General features: G+C 40.9%; 1 protein-coding gene across 1 annotated transcript in view; it reads right to left on the reverse strand.

Moving 5' to 3' along the window:
• AGBL1 (AGBL carboxypeptidase 1) overlaps positions 1 to 17,079 on the reverse strand; it is a 267,534-nt gene that overhangs the window by 181,478 nt on the left and 68,977 nt on the right. Inside the window, exons 15-17 of the mRNA XM_063169871.1 lie at positions 14,822 to 14,909; positions 8,656 to 8,806; positions 5,532 to 5,685 (exon numbers count right to left, since the gene is read on the reverse strand). Coding sequence (XP_063025941.1) covers positions 5,532 to 5,685; positions 8,656 to 8,806; positions 14,822 to 14,909 — 393 coding nt within the window. The remainder of the gene's footprint in view (positions 1 to 5,531; positions 5,686 to 8,655; positions 8,807 to 14,821; positions 14,910 to 17,079) is intronic.

The following is a 17,079-nucleotide window of genomic DNA, read 5'->3' on the forward strand; positions in this document are numbered from 1 at the left end:
TATTCAAGAGAGCTTGAGCCTTTCATAATTAACATGCAACACTGGTTGCCACACGGGGAGCAGGCACAGTTATAATAACTCTGAGTCAATAATTCATAAACTATAATGCATTATTAATCAATTATTGAGGCCTGAATTACATTTAATGAGATTAAGCTGATTGGAGCACTAAGCTGTTTGAGTCATATTGATTTAATCAATGTGCTTAATTAAACTGTGTACATTTTCCACATGATCATTATTTCCCAGTATCCTGCATAAGTGGCCCCTGCAATTCACATCCTCTGCTGTTCTTTGCTCAGGAATTGCTCTTTGCTGCAATTTATATTTAAAGGTAAAGGGCTTGTTTCTTCCTAAGAAAAGATCAAAGTTGCAAAACAACCATCTAAATAGCTTATACAAGCAAATTGAGAAATGTTAGAATAGTTTTCCCAGCAACTGTGTCTTTTTTATTCTGTAGGCTTAAGATGAGACCAGGTAAAACCACCTCATTAGTCTCACTTTATCCCTCATTCCAGCTCCAGGAGCATCTGCAGATTCAATGGTATGAGCATTCTACCATATCTATCCCAAAAACAATACTCTATCCTTCTTCAGAAATATGCCTAGACAAAAAATGTGCTTCAAATCCCCAGGAGACTATATTTAAGATAAGCAGGTGTCATTATCTCTTTTTGACAGTATTCATAATGGTTTCCTCAGCCATGCATAAAGAGGACATATGATGACAGAAGAGCAACTCAAAATGACAGATATTACAGATGTAAATGCATTTTTTTCTAGTGTCATTTTTGTTTAATTTCCCTCACCTCTGCTGCTAATTATCTGGGACAATTTGGGTTAACTTTAAACCACAAAATTCAGATCTATAATGCTACCCACAGCTAAAAGAATACTCATTAGGTGTGTTGACTCTGGAACACACATAACACACTGAATAATCACTATTATTAATGGGGATGACAACAGTACAACCGGCCATGAAGAGAGTTGTGCAATTCCTTTGGGGCTGTTTGAGTCATTACTCTGTGTTAGCACTAACCAGAATGGCACCTACACTACATCACCTCTCAGAGGTGTCCTGCCCCTTCCCTCCTCTGACCAAAGGTGAGAGCAAATCCACCCCAACTCAGGTTACAGCCAGGAAACACCTCCTGAAAAAACACTAACAGAGCAATGTAGAGTGTACACTATTCTCTTCTGACCAAACATTTTGCTTTTGGTGGTTTAAATTCCACCACTCTGTTAACATTAGCAACATATCAGTGTCCTTTATTTCTTAACAAGAATACAATTTTATCTTTGCCTGTGTGTCAGTGTTTAGATATTTTCCTTACACTTCTTTGAAGAGTTAATCTGTCCATTTGCTCTGTCACAACAGTATCCTACTGCTTTCAGGGTCTGCTCAGCTGTCTGCCAGGGAGTTTAGTGGAGTTACACACTGCACACGGGCATAAATAATACTGTGAATTAAGAGTTTGCAAACTATTACTGAGTACACATACATGCTGCTAACACTGCCTTCACTGGGCTCTGTGTATGTGGCAAACAAGAAAATCAGAGCTCTGCAAACACCTATTAATTCATCAAGCAAGGAGCTGGCACCAAGATCTGGAAGCTTTTTGTTTCTGCATTCATTTGAGAATGCTCTGAAAGACATTGAGAATTGCTCTCCCTTCAAAAGTCACTTTAACTCTCATCAGGCAGACCTAACATAGCCAGAAATAAAGTCAGAATAATTTTACATTTATCACAAGACCGTGGAGGATTTTGCACTTAGAAAGGGTATTAAAGATATCTCTACTAGCTGGATGCTGAGTCTTCTCCATCTGATGGCAGGAAGGGCAAGTTTAAAGTTAAAAAGCAACCACAAAAAACAAAATAGAGCCTCTCAGTCTCTATTTGTTCAAGTCTATGGAGCTGCAAAGCCCAGCAGGGACCACTGACCAGCCCAGGTACCTACAGGCATGGATCAAGTCTGAGTGGAGGTTGTGTGATTGTAACTGAGTGGTTGCATGAACCAGAGTAAAAGCACAGGAAGCCAAAGAGTTCTCACCTCACTCCTTTCTGTCTTCATATCAATTTCAGAACTGAACATTTAATAAAAATTATTCAGTACACCACCATCATATAAAGGGCAGATATAAAGAGTGGAAGGAGAAAGGAGCCTAAAGTGAATTTCAAAGCCTCACACAAACAAGGCATAATGAAAGAGAGAAGTAGCCCATTTTTCTTCCCTGCAGCATGGCTTGTGCTTCCTATTAACAAGGTGTACGTTAATAAATTTAACTCAGACAAATTTAACCGTCCTAGGACCACATTAATCAAAAGCCTGACAAGAGCAATCTGAAAGAGTTGAGGAAGGGAAGCAAAGCACAGCTGACACAGAGGATGCCGTGCCCTCACTCTCCCTGAGCACTTCCAATACAAAATATTTCCATTGCACTCCCACCAGGCAGATCCTGCTCTCTTTCCAGTGCTCCTCATCCACCCTGTGCCTCTTTATCTGATGTTTCATTATCCATACGTGTCTATACTTGAGAAAGATTTAGACTATTTCAGTATGATCCATGTGCAGGAACTACAAAGTCCTGGTGAGACTTGTGCCACTGGCATTGCTGAGAAGAAACTCTCAAGGTACAGATTAACACATGTAACAAAGGCAACATAAGTTTGATAGGAAATCAAAATTACTATAGCTCATGAAAACTCTGCATTGGCCTGAACCAGAAGGAAAAGCAAGAGTTATCCATTTTTATTCATTATCTATGAGCCAAGTTCCCCAGTGCTGGAGCTCCACATTCCTTCTCAAGCTGAAATACCCATGGAGACTGTACATAGCCATGGGATTTATTGCAGGGAAATCCTCCACCCTTTGGTCTCTTCATATTTAGCTCTAAGTTGTTGCTCTTGAGTTATGTTTTTAGCATGGAAAACATTGACAAACAGGTCCTTCCATCAGCCAAAACACTTCACAGAAAGATGGGTATGTCATACAAAATGAGGAAACTGAGAAGTAACTGCTGATCAAAGCAACACAAAGCAGCACAAATTAGACTAAGTGCATCCCCAAAAGCCATAATTATCCAAGCTACTCAAACAAAATAAGCACATACACGATTATTCAGATTTGCCCACAGGCATCCCCACAGCATAAAACATGGTGTGCTGCCTTGCTGTTCTTTCACTTGATAAAACAATAAATATTTTCATCACTTAAGAGTATTGGTGTTTACTTTTTCCGTCTTGAAAACTTGAGTGAAACTGCGTTGCCTTGACAATGTCTTTCCTCCTGAAAAACTTCTCTTTCAGTTGGACAACTGGGGTTTCTCCATGTTCTGTTTTGATTTCCATGGGCTCATGGATAGGAAGTCTGCAATCTTTTTGTTTTGCAAGGCTTCAGAGGAAGGGTTTAGTGGCACATGATTTTCATGGCATTTCAGGGAGAGCTACAAGCTCCCACTGGCTTCAGGTACTACCACAAGGCATGAGATATTTATTTCTATTGAAAATAAAGAGGACTTCAGCCACATAATTGGGATTTGAACCTAGGTGCAGTATATTAAACAGACTGAAACATTTGGAAAAAGAATCTGTCCAAATTATTCATTGATGCCTTATGAATCTTTCAGCAAACCTGGGCTGAATAAGCAAGCCAAGCCTTGTCTATGCAGACAGGTTAACAACCTTTGAAAACCTGCCAGGCTCTCTTCTAACACCGCAAGAAGGAATCTAATATACTCTGAGAATACAGTGCTACAGAAAATGGCCTTGCCTTCCAACATGGTCACATTTATATCTCAACACTTTCTTGATGTTTTTTTCCTTTTTTTGCTTTCCTACCACAAAACACTCCTTTCAGAAAGTCCTTTCAAAACCAAAAGAGCAAAAATCCAGTGTTTAGGATATTAACTCCTCATGTGACTGACTCACTACAAGCCCTTGCTTAGATAAACCCAAATGTTAGCTCAGTTTTTGCTTTGTACCACCATTGGAAAGGGCTTCTCACTTGGGCAGAAAATCTTGTTCACTGCATGCCTCTTCCAGATGGCTCCAATCATCAAATAGAATATTCCAACTTACTCTCAGGTGCCCCCTTGAGACCTTCAGCCATGAGGTGTCAGCAAATAACACCTGACCAGGTGATCACTGCCGTGTGCCAAAGGCTGCTTTAGGTCACCAACCTACCCCTCCCCAATTCCCACCCACTGGTTTTCTGTGTCATCATTATCATGGAAAAAAAGGGCTTAAGGGCAGGAATTCTCTCTTCAAGCCAGGCATGGACAGCCCCAATTAAAGCTGTGCATGCAGATTATAAACTCCCCATGTAGCCTGTACTTGGCTATTTTGCTTTAGTATTTCAACCAAGAAAAGCATGTTCATGATACAAATTTGCTAATCCAAGGTAAAAGCTGAATTCACAATCAAGTTATTACAGTAAAAAGGTAAGAGCTGTGGATGATTACACTGTAATATCAGCATAGCTGCAGTCACTCTGCTCTAAAACTTGAACAAAAAGGTAGCAATAACTTTCACCAACTCATATTTCAGCTCCCTTTTAGCTTAGAAGAAATCTGCAATGAGAACTGTGGTTCATGTCACAGAATCCCTTTGGAATCTTCTAGCCTAGTACTTAAGTGAGGCAATGAAAAGTATTCAGCTAATATCTAAAAAGATTTTAAGATAATTTAAATATCCACAAGCCTCAAAGGTCTCAACCTGTGTTATGTTTGAAGAGATAAAAAAAAAATAAATAAATCACTGTACACCTTGTTTCTGCTTTTAGAAAAGAAAAATCAACCTACATATAAATAGTTAATGATTTGGGCTCTAAAATCAAAGCTAACCTAATGCAATGCTAATCAAAATCTTAACACTTGCTGTTGAGTTACAGAAACATGCAAATCTTAATCTTGTTCATCACGGCCACTGAAGGTCTAAATCTTTGGCTCTCACAATGAGAAATAATCAGCTGTAGATATAAAATGGCAATTATAATATTTACTATTAAACAGAATATAATCAGTATGGTCTCAGACAGAATGCAAAGAGATATATTGTGTCCAGATGGATGTACTGGGCACACTGCAGGAACTGGAATCTCACCAGAAGACTTCAATTGCTGGTCCAGCTTGGAATGAGTTATCTTGGTTTTACTTTTTCTTAATTTAAGACTTCAAAATACATAAAAATTTTAGTTGAAAACATAAAATGTTTTTAAAATCTTGTTGAATTAGCTATTTCACAGGTTCTTTTGCTCTAGGAAATATTTTATTTTGAACTTTTCAAATGTTTTACATCATTGAAGAGAAATTAGAAGTACAAAATGGTATCAGTTCTCCTCCCTCTTCCATGCAAACCTGTAATTTTTAAAGAGCATCACAATTGGCTATTCCTCATATTTATATACCCTTTTTCCAAAATGAGAAAGACAAGAAAATCAGCATGCTCACAAAAGAGGTTGTTATTGTCACTGCTGACATGAGCACAATTCACCAGCATCTTTTTTAATGCTTCATTGGGCTACTTACAGAACTGCTCCAGGTCATCTCTGTTTTTAGACTCAGGCATGGCAGTGATTGTGAGCAGTGGGCATGGATTTCCTCCCAGAGTCTGGCAGAGTGTCTGCTGCCTCCAGTAAACCTTCCTAGGGTTCCTATTTTGTTCCAGGATATCAAGATGGGACTGAAAAAGAAGCAAGGAGGCAGATTTATAAAGGAGTTCACAGTCTATAAAACCTGATTTTATTCCAGTAGCTGTATATTATTTTTGATACTAATTTCATATCTTGCTAACTTCCCAGCTGCTCTCTTTTGCCAGTTAATATCAGCACCTTTTACATCCCACAAATATGCACAAGCCATTCACAATGCATCACTGAAGCTGCACAGAATATTTATTCTTATATCATTATCTACTTGAGGAAGTCTCTTTTTATTGAAGAGAGGTTGGACCAAATGACCTTTAAATGTCCCTTCCAGCCCAAACTATCCTGTGATTTTGCCTGAACAGTTCCTAGGTGCTTTTGTTAGCATAATGAAATTTCTGTGCATGCATGAAATCCAAAAGAGAAGCATTTACTCTTTATATTTTAATAAGGGTTTTGTAGAAATGTGAGAAAACTCACCACTTTTGAACATTTACAGAATTGATTGCCTAGCTGTCAAGCACATGCCAGTGAAACTCAGTGACAAATCCATATCAGAGGCAGCCAAAAAGTTTCTATCGAAACAACATTTTGTACAATCAGTAGTGGGAAATTTGAAGAGTGCCTTTCCAAGAAGTTATTTAAAAAAGGGAGATTTTTCTCCTCACCACCCCCCCCCCCCCCCCCCCCAAAGTTTATGACAGCTCTAAGTAATTCTAAAGACCAACAGCTTCTTGAGAAATTCGAGGAAAAGAACTGGCAGCTGAGAAGAAAGAGTTTTTGGAACAAATTCCGATCGGCTCATTAGACACGGAGCCACTTGTCACCCACACAGCAGATGCAGTGTGGCTCTGTCTGTCTGTCTGTCTGTCTGCAGTGCAGCTGAGGAGGGTCAGCTCTGCCCCTGTGGGCTGCTGCTGAGTGCTGGGCAACACCAGTTGTCCCCCAGTTGGTGGGAATAGGTGCAGTGAGCACACTTGTGCTAACAATAATTAAAACATTTCATTTCACTCAGCGACGCTCACAGGGTGAGGGTTTGTCCCTAGGAGTCAGGGTTCAATTTTAATCTACGTTTACGGGACACCACGTTCCTGTTTTATCAAATCTTGGAGCTCACCATGTTTCAGACTGCTTTCTCAGCATTCAAATAGAGCCATGTAAACGCAGAACTGAAATTTATAGTTAGCTATGTTATGAAACAATTAAAATACTGCTCTATAAAGTAAATTCAATTATTAAATGCATTTTACAGTCTCACGTAGATACTGAGAACTCAATATCATCATTTACTTATGTTCCTGGTAACCAGTGAAACTTAATTGGGTATAGCTACCACAGAGATTTCGGCTAGATATCAAAACAATTAATACTGTGATGTAAAAATAGATAAATTACTGTTCATAAAAGAAATGTAATTACTAATGGACAAGAAGTAATGAACTGCAGAGTGCATCCAGTTCAAATAGCATTCTGTAATATTTCCTGCAAATATTCCTATAACCATTAAATATATATGATATTTAAAAACATCTTCAAATTACGAACTCTATATACAAGTTTATCTTCTCCCCCAAAGCACTATGTCTTTAATTGAGCCCTTGGGTTTATAACAGTTTTAATTTATTATTGATATGTAAAACCAACACATTTCACCAGTGGACAAATGCTTTAAAATGCAATCTACTGATGCACAAACCTGATTTAGTTTATTTACTGTGGAAATAAAAGTAAAATGAAGATGTGTATAGTGGGCCACTTGACATTTTAAATTAGCCCAAGCAAAAAAGCCTTTCAGAATTATTAGAAGTAGTGATTTTGCTTTAGCTAGAGCTGGACATGACAATCTATCAGCCTCTTCCACCCATAATTCCCATTTACCAAACTTTATGGTCTTTATTGTGTCCGAGTTCATTTAAACTTTTCCTGGGGCAAAATTCCCTTTAACTTCAATGAGCATTTTATTTGAAGAGAAAGTGAAATACTTAAAGACCTGGTCCTGGAAGCCCAGGAATAACATCTTTTTCATCTCTAGTCTATTCATTCAGGAGCAGGTGAGATATTCAGTCATTCCAGAGCACACAAACTCTCCAAGTCTCTCTTGCTTTGTGCCAGCAAAAGATAGAAATCAATAACAGTAAAATAATGATGAAGCACTGCATTTATGTGAAATGTGTGGTGGTGAATAAGCCCAACCAATTCTTCAGTATTGCATCTCTTTTTTTACCCTGCAGACTGTAGATATTTGTGCCTTCAGGGCTAAAGGTCAGACCCCACCACTGGAGAATACACTCTTCCCCATGGAACTTTAGGAAAAACTGGTGAGGAACTTTAGGAGCAACTGGCGAGGAACTGATGAGAAGTTTAAGCTGACAGACATATTTTGGACTGAAGGCTGGACTGGCCTTCCCCCAGATATTGGAAGCAGTTTCTTTGAATGTGTATAATGGGATGCAAAACAGTTGACAAGAGGCTTTCTTGAGTGGGAATCAATCCAAGCCCCACTCTGCTGGTGACAGGCAGCACAGTGAGTCCTGGGGAGGACACTGTCCCCTGGGAAACACAGCCTCCAAAATCTGCTTATGGCAAACTGATGTCATTATAAAACCACAGTGACCTCAAACTCCACCAGCCCACACCAGCACGTATTGCCCAAAATGTGTTGACAATGGAAACTGAAGTGAGAAGGGAGGGAAACTGATTTACTGGAACTGTGTGGTTTCATTTGCAGTAGCATTATTCTCATCTTTAGCATCGAAGCAAAGCTACTCCCAGAACTATTCATTTCACTTCTTTCATCCTGTCTCCCCAACATCAATTATAGAGGAAGCACATTGCATGCATTTCCCAGAAAATTCCCTTACCATCCACCCCTTTTCACAGAAGAGGCTGTGGAAAACAAACCTGTGCCCAGCAAAAAAACTTGGTACAACTCAAAAACTAAATTTATACTGTGGAGTTGTATTCTTTTAATTTCTGTACTGACAGCACTGGTGGGAGTGCCACATTACCATCATGGTGGAGTAGGTGTAGGGGTAGTGGTAGGCCAGGTAGCAGACATCATCTTTGTGAGGGAACTTGATGCTGAAGGTGAGGGTGTAGTAGAACCTTCTTCTCACACCTCCTCCTCCTGCAGCTGCACTCCTGCAGCGGTAATGGTTTCTGCAAGGAGAGAAAGAAGAGGAAAGTAAATGCTTTTCACCTCTAGATATGCATTTGAAGCAGCCATGGGAAAAATAAGCATTCAGAGAAGCATCCACACAACAGGACACAAAGCCCAGCAGGGAGTTGGGAGGCAGAACTGCACGTGGAAGTGCAGGGCACTGCCAGTCACGTGCTGCTGAGGGATGGGAGCATTCTCCTCGGCAAATAAAATCCATTAATGCTTCATTTTGTTAAGATGCAAATAAAGAAGCAGTCAGCTAATAGTAGCTCATATAGCAGAGTCCAGACATATTTAAACTATGCATTCAGCTAAAATTGCTGTATTTCTTCAGATATCCACATTATCTTGCTCAGAGAGGCAGGTTCCTATTCACAGCCCTGAACAATGCCATAAGAAAATACTCTGCAAAAAGCCTGGAGATTTAGAAAATATGAATGCCCTACCAAACCAACTATTCAGCTCCACCACAGGAAAAAAAATGATATTTCAGGAATAAAAATAAATAATAAATAGGACATGCATAAATATGTTTCAAATGCCATCAAAGGCTGAGAAGAAAGAACAGAGTGGGTTTGGGTAGAGACTGGGCATGAAAGAGAAGCAACTTCATGCAGATTTTCCAGTTGTGACCAACCCAAAAATTCTTCTTTACAATCTTCTTTTTTTGAAGATTTGACCCTCTCCCTCTCAGGCAACAGTGAGGACTAGCTGCTCCCTAAAAAACAGGGAGATGAGCTTGACATGGAAGCCAGAAGAGAAGAGAACTCTTGAGGCAGGGTCATCTCCCACAGCTCCTGATCAGGGCATGCTTGGGACCGCAGAGGAGCTCAACCACAAATTCAGATCATCAGACAGGGTTGTGGTGGCGAGGCAGGTCTGGGACCATCCATCAGGTCCCTTCGTGGGTCAGGACCCAGATCAGGATGTGCAGCAAAGCAGGGACACGGCAGTGACTGAGCTGGAGCCTCGCCACAGCAGAGCTCTGGGCAAGGCTGGTCAGCACTAACAGGGTCTGAGAGAGCACACAAATCCCTGACACTGCCTTCAGTAAAACTGCAAATCTCCTAACAAGCTCCTCAGTCTAGTGTCAGGGGCTGATCTCTTGCTGACTTACTCTGATGAAGAGATGACTTCAGGCTGAGCAGGAAAGTTTTCTTTCAGCAGAGATGAAGTGACAAATCATGCACTTTCGGGAGAAGCCTCAGAGCAAATTGCATCCATAAGTACATTTCAAACAATATTTTTCCCACATTGCACCAATTATGCTGTTGCCAAACCTTCTGATTCTGAAGGACTGTGAGGTTTCTTTGACAAATGTTATCATCAATGTTGCATTAAAATGCAAAATAGAAGAGGCAACCAAAAGATGCAATTTCAACTCCTGAATTTTACAATACTAGTTTATTTTGTTGCTGTTCATTTTTATTCAAAGGGGTGGAGAGAAAAGATAATTACTCTTGTCAAATTCTCCAAAATAATCAGCTCTTTTTCATAAGGGAGAGACAATACAATGCTGCTGGGTTTTCACTTGAATTCAATAGTTAGGAACATGTGGGGTGAGTGATACCAACTGGATCAATAGATAGTGCAGGAACACTGAGTCACAGTGGCAACCTGAAAAGGCTATGATTTTATTCTCAGTTGAACCCTTTACCCCAACATTTCTTTTGAAAATAAAGCACCTTAATATTGGACAAAGACTAAAAGAGAAAAAAAAAAATCCAATAAACCCACAAACGTAGAAACATGAACTTAGCATTTATATATGTATTTCACTGGACCAAGGGTTAAAGTCTGGTGTCTTTTTGAAGTCAGAATAATGACATTTAATATAATTCCTGTTAATTTTGACAATGAAGGATAATTAAGAACCATTTCCTGCATGATGCAGAAGGAAAATGCTCACCTTCATAGCCTCTATTATACTCGAGGCCACTTGGAAGGTTAGATCACCTTATTCATAAAGTGTGGTCACAAAAGTGCTGAATTCTTCCAATTCCTCCCCTCCAAGTTGACACTTGTAGTTAGAGGTGTGGGAGGAAGCAGGTCTTTGCAGGCAGATACTGCCTGAATATCTGACCTAGACATTATTCCCACCTGTCCCTAACAGTCCTGAGTAAAGGCTTCTCCCTCTGTAGTCTGTAATTCTGCAGACAAGTGTCCTCTCCTACCTCAAACAGCCACTTTAACCCAGGGGTTTTGCAGCAAGAGACACCTCTGGCCTTGATGCCACACTGATAGCTCAGTATTGTTCACTCCTGCCTGCTCAGACACGATGCCCAGGGCAGGGATGCTCTCACAGCACTGCTCAGCAGCACATTTCATCCTTGTCCCCAGTTTATCTGCTGTTCCACCCAACTACCCACCCAGAAAAGACATTTCCAGACTTTTGAATCACTTGCTGACACCTGCTTCAATCCATAGCAAGCTATCTGGCAGTAACAGCAAGTTTACAGGTGGCTTTGGCTTCAGTATTCTTCAGTCTTGCACTGAAAAGAAAAGCCCCTGTGTGTAAGCAGTGTAAATGATCATGTACTTTTGCTGTATATAATCTGATCTCCTCACAATCCATCATACAAAGCAGTATAGCTCTGAATATTTTTGAAAGAGACCTAAAAAATAACATTTTCCTCTGTGCCTCCCTCTCCTCCTACTGCTGTCAAGCCAAAATAACTCTATTGCTTCCTTTCTCTTCCACCAGATTGATGCCTTTTAGTTCCTCACCACTTTTTCATCACAACACCCTACAATATCAGCATGGAGCCTAAAGTAACAAGCAAGGAAAAGGAAAGGAATAAAGGGCTCTGGCAACATCTGGTCCCCACTAACTTATTTGTCTTCTCTTTCAAAAACATGTTGAAAGTCTCTCATGCTTTCTAGAAGCCAACACACTGGTTATTGGAGAGAAAAAAAGAGACCCAAGTGTAGTTTTCTCAATGAACATGTAAGCTGTATCTACTGTGCCTTTCAGTCACTTTATAGTAGTGAAATCGCTTTGTTTGCTGCTCTCCTTCAGAAAAAAATGCACAAGTATTGCATTTCCAGCACAGCAGTGATGAAGAGTTAATTAATAATAATTATAATACTACTTATCTCTTACTCTGCAAGATAATTTTTTGAGCTTAAAAAAAAATCTTTGCAAACACTATCTGATTAAAACATGCTTCCCCATTTATCTATTCCATTCTTTAGGTGGCAGATAAGTAACTCTAATTTTCCACCCTTTGTAAGCGGGGAAACAGACAGGTGAAGCAGCCTGGACAAAGATGCAGGCAGGAAAGGAGCTGGGCTGTAATTCAAAAGCAGCAAGTGATTCAGGAACAATATCTCTTGGACATCTGATCTTTAGGCTTCCTGTCTGCAGCATTTAGTACTGTAGAATACTAAATGTATTTTAGTACTGTTGGATGATGGAATATGCCATTTTCAGCTTAGACTAAAATCACCAAAGAAAGTATCAACATATCAGACTTCTGGGCCACTTCAAAACAGAGCTCAAATGGAAAGTAAAACGTTTCTCCCTTCTAATCTGTTGATGTACTTCCTTGGTCCAAAATACTCCCCCACCTGGAGTTTGGTGTCCTCATTTTTGATATCTGGACTTCTTTACATCTCTGAGTGTCGTTATTAAGTGCAAGGCACTTTAGTAACACCCTGATCCACACCATAAAAAGCAGTATCCAACAATTTACTGGGCATGGCTGTTATTTTGGGGTCTGCTGCACTGGAAAGCAGAAAATGCACAACACAGTTTCCTTTCCAAAGGGCAAAACCACGATAAGGTATTTTTGTTGCCAATATTTCAGGCAGAATCCCAGCTGAAATAGAATATTCCCATTGTGCCATTGAGGTGTTCAGTCACACTGCAAAGGCCAGGTGCTCTCAGAGAGAGGCTGATGTCTCACCCTCTCACAGACATCATTAGAGCAGAGAAGTGACCTGCTAATGTTATGGTGTTTATTTCATCTAATGTGATTATAAAGATGCTGAAAAGAGAAGACCTAATTCTGACATTGCTGTAATCACTAAACAGCCAAGTTTTTAGTGCTGATGTGAGAACAAAACACTCCATGTACCTCATAACTATCTGACCTGGCTACTGTCTGAAAAAGCTGGAGGTTAGATAATATGCTTAGAATGAGCCATGAAACCAAAGGCACAAGCACATTGTCACCAATTCAACACTCAGCTGCCATTATTCCTTAAATAATTTGCCAGAAAGGAATATTATTCAGTGCACAAAAGCTGCCACGACAGCAAGAGAATTAGATGATCTTATTGTAACTGCAACTGTTTATCATGGGTGTATCCTGTCACTTCACAGAGAGACAATAAAATAGAGCAGAAGCGTCACTCAGCTATTTTCTGACAAGAGCTCTGCACTAATATTCCCCACAACATAAAAACTCTTGTGAGACCTGTGAGGAAGGAACACAGTGACACAGCAGTGCCACAACATTCATCTTTATGAGTAAACTACCCCATCCACGGGGAAGATGAATGCCAAAGATCAGCCAACCTGCTTCACAGAGACATCTCACCAACGAGCTTTTCCTCCCCCTGTCCTTCAGCTCAGAGGTGCCTCTCTGTAAAGGCCTTGCTGTTAAAGGCATGCCTGGGTTCCTCTGTATTTTTGAAAGTGTATCACTATTTTCCCATATTTATTTAAAACTCCTGGTAAAAATAATTGGATGAGATTCCCTTCAAAATATGCAGCCCCACCTTAGGATATCCTGAATGGAACTGAAGTGAGCTCTTTCCCCAGAATACTGCCAGTGTGATAGCACTGTAGCAATCCCAACTCCGCTTCTGAGACAAAGCCTGAGCAGCCCCAACTACACTAGTTTCACATTCCCTCCCTCCTATGACTTCTAATGACTGAGAATCTCTTTTATAATCACTGAAAGAAAAGATTAACGTTTCAGTAGAGGTGAAAATGTATTTATGTGTGGACGCACATTCTTGTGTGTACGAAAATATGAGAGAACCAGGAACACAAAGTAAATGGGAGACAACAAGTACTTATCCTAGATGATTATGTTGACATATAATTCAATGTACAGCTAGAAAACACAGAATATTCCAAATCAATAAAACAATTCTCTCATATATTCTGAACAAGAATCTGATTACAGGCTTAATTGCACAATCATGGCTTAATCTTGGAAGTCAGCTGCTGTTTAATCACTGCACAATAGCTGCCTTGCTAATGATATGGGAAGCCACTGCAATGGTATCCAGCATGAAAAGTCTGCCCATACTCAGAGCAGCCAGAGATTACAGGCATGGAAAGGGAAACCACTGAACCACATATGTGAGCTCTTGAGGTAGAAAAGATTAAGGTCAGGTGCATGAAGGCCAGCAAAGAGTACTTGAAACAAAAGAAAATAGCTACTCAAATTGCTGTAGGCAGATGCTAGGCTGAGAGAGGATAATCTGTGATAATGTCCTCCCCTGAAAAAAAAAATTCCAAGAGAAATTGGGACAACTTCTGAGGCTCTGGCACACTGCAAAAGCAGCCTGAAATGGGCAACTTGAACAAATATCAGCTCTGAGCTAGTCAGGATTTCTTTACACTGTTGTATATTTGACCCATTCTTTGTCTCCTCAGCTCCTACATCTCTTACACAAGTCTGAGTGTGCAACAGAAAAACAAGGATCCTATCCAGCTCTTCCCTTCCCAGCCTGGGGAAAAAACAACTATTCCACTTCTCCTTTCCTTCTGGACAAGGGAATTCTGCACATTCCCTGGCATCTAATAGCATTCCCTGGCATCTAATAGCAAATAGCAAAAAAAAATAGCAAAAAAAAAAACTCGTGGCTGTTGTCTGAGGGTGGAAGCACACAACACATTGAGCCAGCACCAATTTACAGACATCTGAAACAGGGGGCACTGGTGGCAAGAGGCTCATGGCATCAGTGCAGTTAACAGGAGCCAAACAGCAGGGAAAGGAAGGTACAAATGATGCACCAAAAGGAAGGCACAAATGACCCACCAAAGGTGCACTTACTTGTAGTAGCAGATCTCCTGGCCTGCCCGAGTCCAGCGGGGCCTGCCCTGGAGAGCTTCCCTCACAGAGTACATGACCAGCTGCATACCTACAGAAAAACAGGACAGGTTCAGGTGATGTGACATCCCTGGCTGGAAAACACAGGAGTGGGAAGGAAAAAGCTAAAGAAGCAGCATCATTATTTTGTCTGTGCTCTCTCTGCTGATAGTTTATGCACAGTAAATACATTCCCCCAAAGCCCTGTGTGTTGTTCGGAGACAGCCATGTCTGTACAAAAAGTCCCTCCAGAAGAAATGAGCTGAATGGAGTTTATTAAAAAATAAATTATTCTTCTGGCCTTTGCAAACCATTTTGTTTACAAACAGAGGAAGGGAAAGAAAATAATATGAATCAAGGCATCAACAAGATCAGTAATTTGGTTAGTCTAATATTTTATGCTTGGCTGCACTATTATTGAACTCTTAATCCTACCATAGCATCAGAGATCTGTGGTGCATCAGGAACCCTGCCCTCCAAAATCAGCAAGCAAAACTACAAGGTTTTAAACTTACTGTTAGTGCTAAATAACACCTAAGCATCATAAATGCTGATAACAATAGCACCCATCTTTATTTTGCATTACCCCAGATGATGACATCTTCCTGACCTCCCAAATATTACCATGCCCTGAGGGGCAAGGCTTTCTCTGATCTGAGTTGCACATCCATTACTCACAGCTCCATGAAGCCAGCCCACCTGCAGGGAGTTTTGGTATCAATTTCCTTGGCTGCACACACCTGCCTGCTCTTTAGGGCAGGGTGAGGATGCTGCCCTCGCCAGCAGAGCTCTCTGCACAGGGGTCCCTGGCCAGGGGCTGCAGGGGAGGCTCCTGTCAGCAGCTCCAGAGGACCCAGCACAGCCACAGCTGAGCCCAGCAATGATGCTGGCACCACTTCTGCGACAGCACATTTAAAAAAGAGAAAAATGCCCCCCCCCCCCCCCAGTATTTTTGCATGTTGATAAGTTGCCCCCTGAGCCTTCTCTTGGCTGTTCTTGTGCTGAGGGGAGGTGATGCTTGAAAATCATTAATACTGATGACACATTTCCATTAACAGCTATTCAGTTCCCTTCTTGCTTTGGGTTTCTCTGTTAAATTCTCCAGCACTGTTGGAGCCCAGAAGTATCATCAGCAATGCCTTTCCAGCTCCCCTTGGGCTGTGCTGTGGGGCAGCACTAATTCACCACAGCCTGGAGCAGCCTCTATAATGATGTTTTCTGAACCAGTGCTGTGAGTTATGTACAAGAGGCAATTCTGTATTTGGTACCAGGACATGGTCACCACAAATTCTGAGAGACACAGCCCTGTCCAGGTGATCAGGGAAGGGATGTGGGGCTCAGTGTCTGCAGGGCTCTTGATATCCTGAATGCCAGCTCCTCTCCTGCCCTTCTGAGTCCAAAGGACTCATGTCGCAGACATATTTTCATTAAAAATCTTTCCTTAGGATTTTTTCTTCCTGAGAACTTGAGAAGCCTCAGGGACAAAATGTAAATCATGGTTATCTGCTGCTGTGGAATGCAACAGGTGCATCTGTGATTGGTCTCATGTGGATGTTTGGAATTAATGGCCAATCACAGTCAGCTGGCTCTCTCTCTGTCCGAGCCACAAACCTTTGTTGAATCATTCTTTTCTATTCTTAGCTTAGCTAGCCTTATAAGATGAAACCTTTTCTCCTATTCTTTTAGTGTAGTTTTAATGTAATATATATCTTTGAACAATAAATCAAGCCTTCTGAAATATGGAGTCAGATCTACATCTCTTCTCTCATCCTAAGACCCCTGTGAACACCGTCACAGACTCACACACAAAACTGTCTCAGAGCAATGGCTGCTACTAATCTGCCATCTCATTCTAATGGAAAAAAAAAAAAAAATCAGTTTTTCCTTTTTACTTCCCCTGTGGAAATGTTCAGTTTTAGAAAACAAACTGAAATCAGGGTTCTGATGAAATCTCCCAAAGCAGAGTGAGTTAGTGAAAGAGGGGGAAGGAGAGAGGTGGAGGTTGTGCCTCCTGTCTCGCTCTGCTCCTGGCCACAACTATTTCATTAAAAAATCCTTTCTGCTGATTTGAAAGTCACACAGTGCCATCTAACCAAGAGCAAATGGGAAAAATCAAACCAGACAAGTAACCAGGAGCTGCAAAGAGTTGCCACCCAGGGCACTTTGGCACTACATCACAACTGCAGGCTTTTTGTCTCAGAGTGCGGGCATTAGCCCAGGAA

This window comes from Melospiza melodia, chromosome 15 (genome assembly GCF_035770615.1).
Source record: "Melospiza melodia melodia isolate bMelMel2 chromosome 15, bMelMel2.pri, whole genome shotgun sequence".
In the NCBI taxonomy this organism is placed as follows: Eukaryota; Metazoa; Chordata; class Aves; order Passeriformes; family Passerellidae; genus Melospiza; species Melospiza melodia.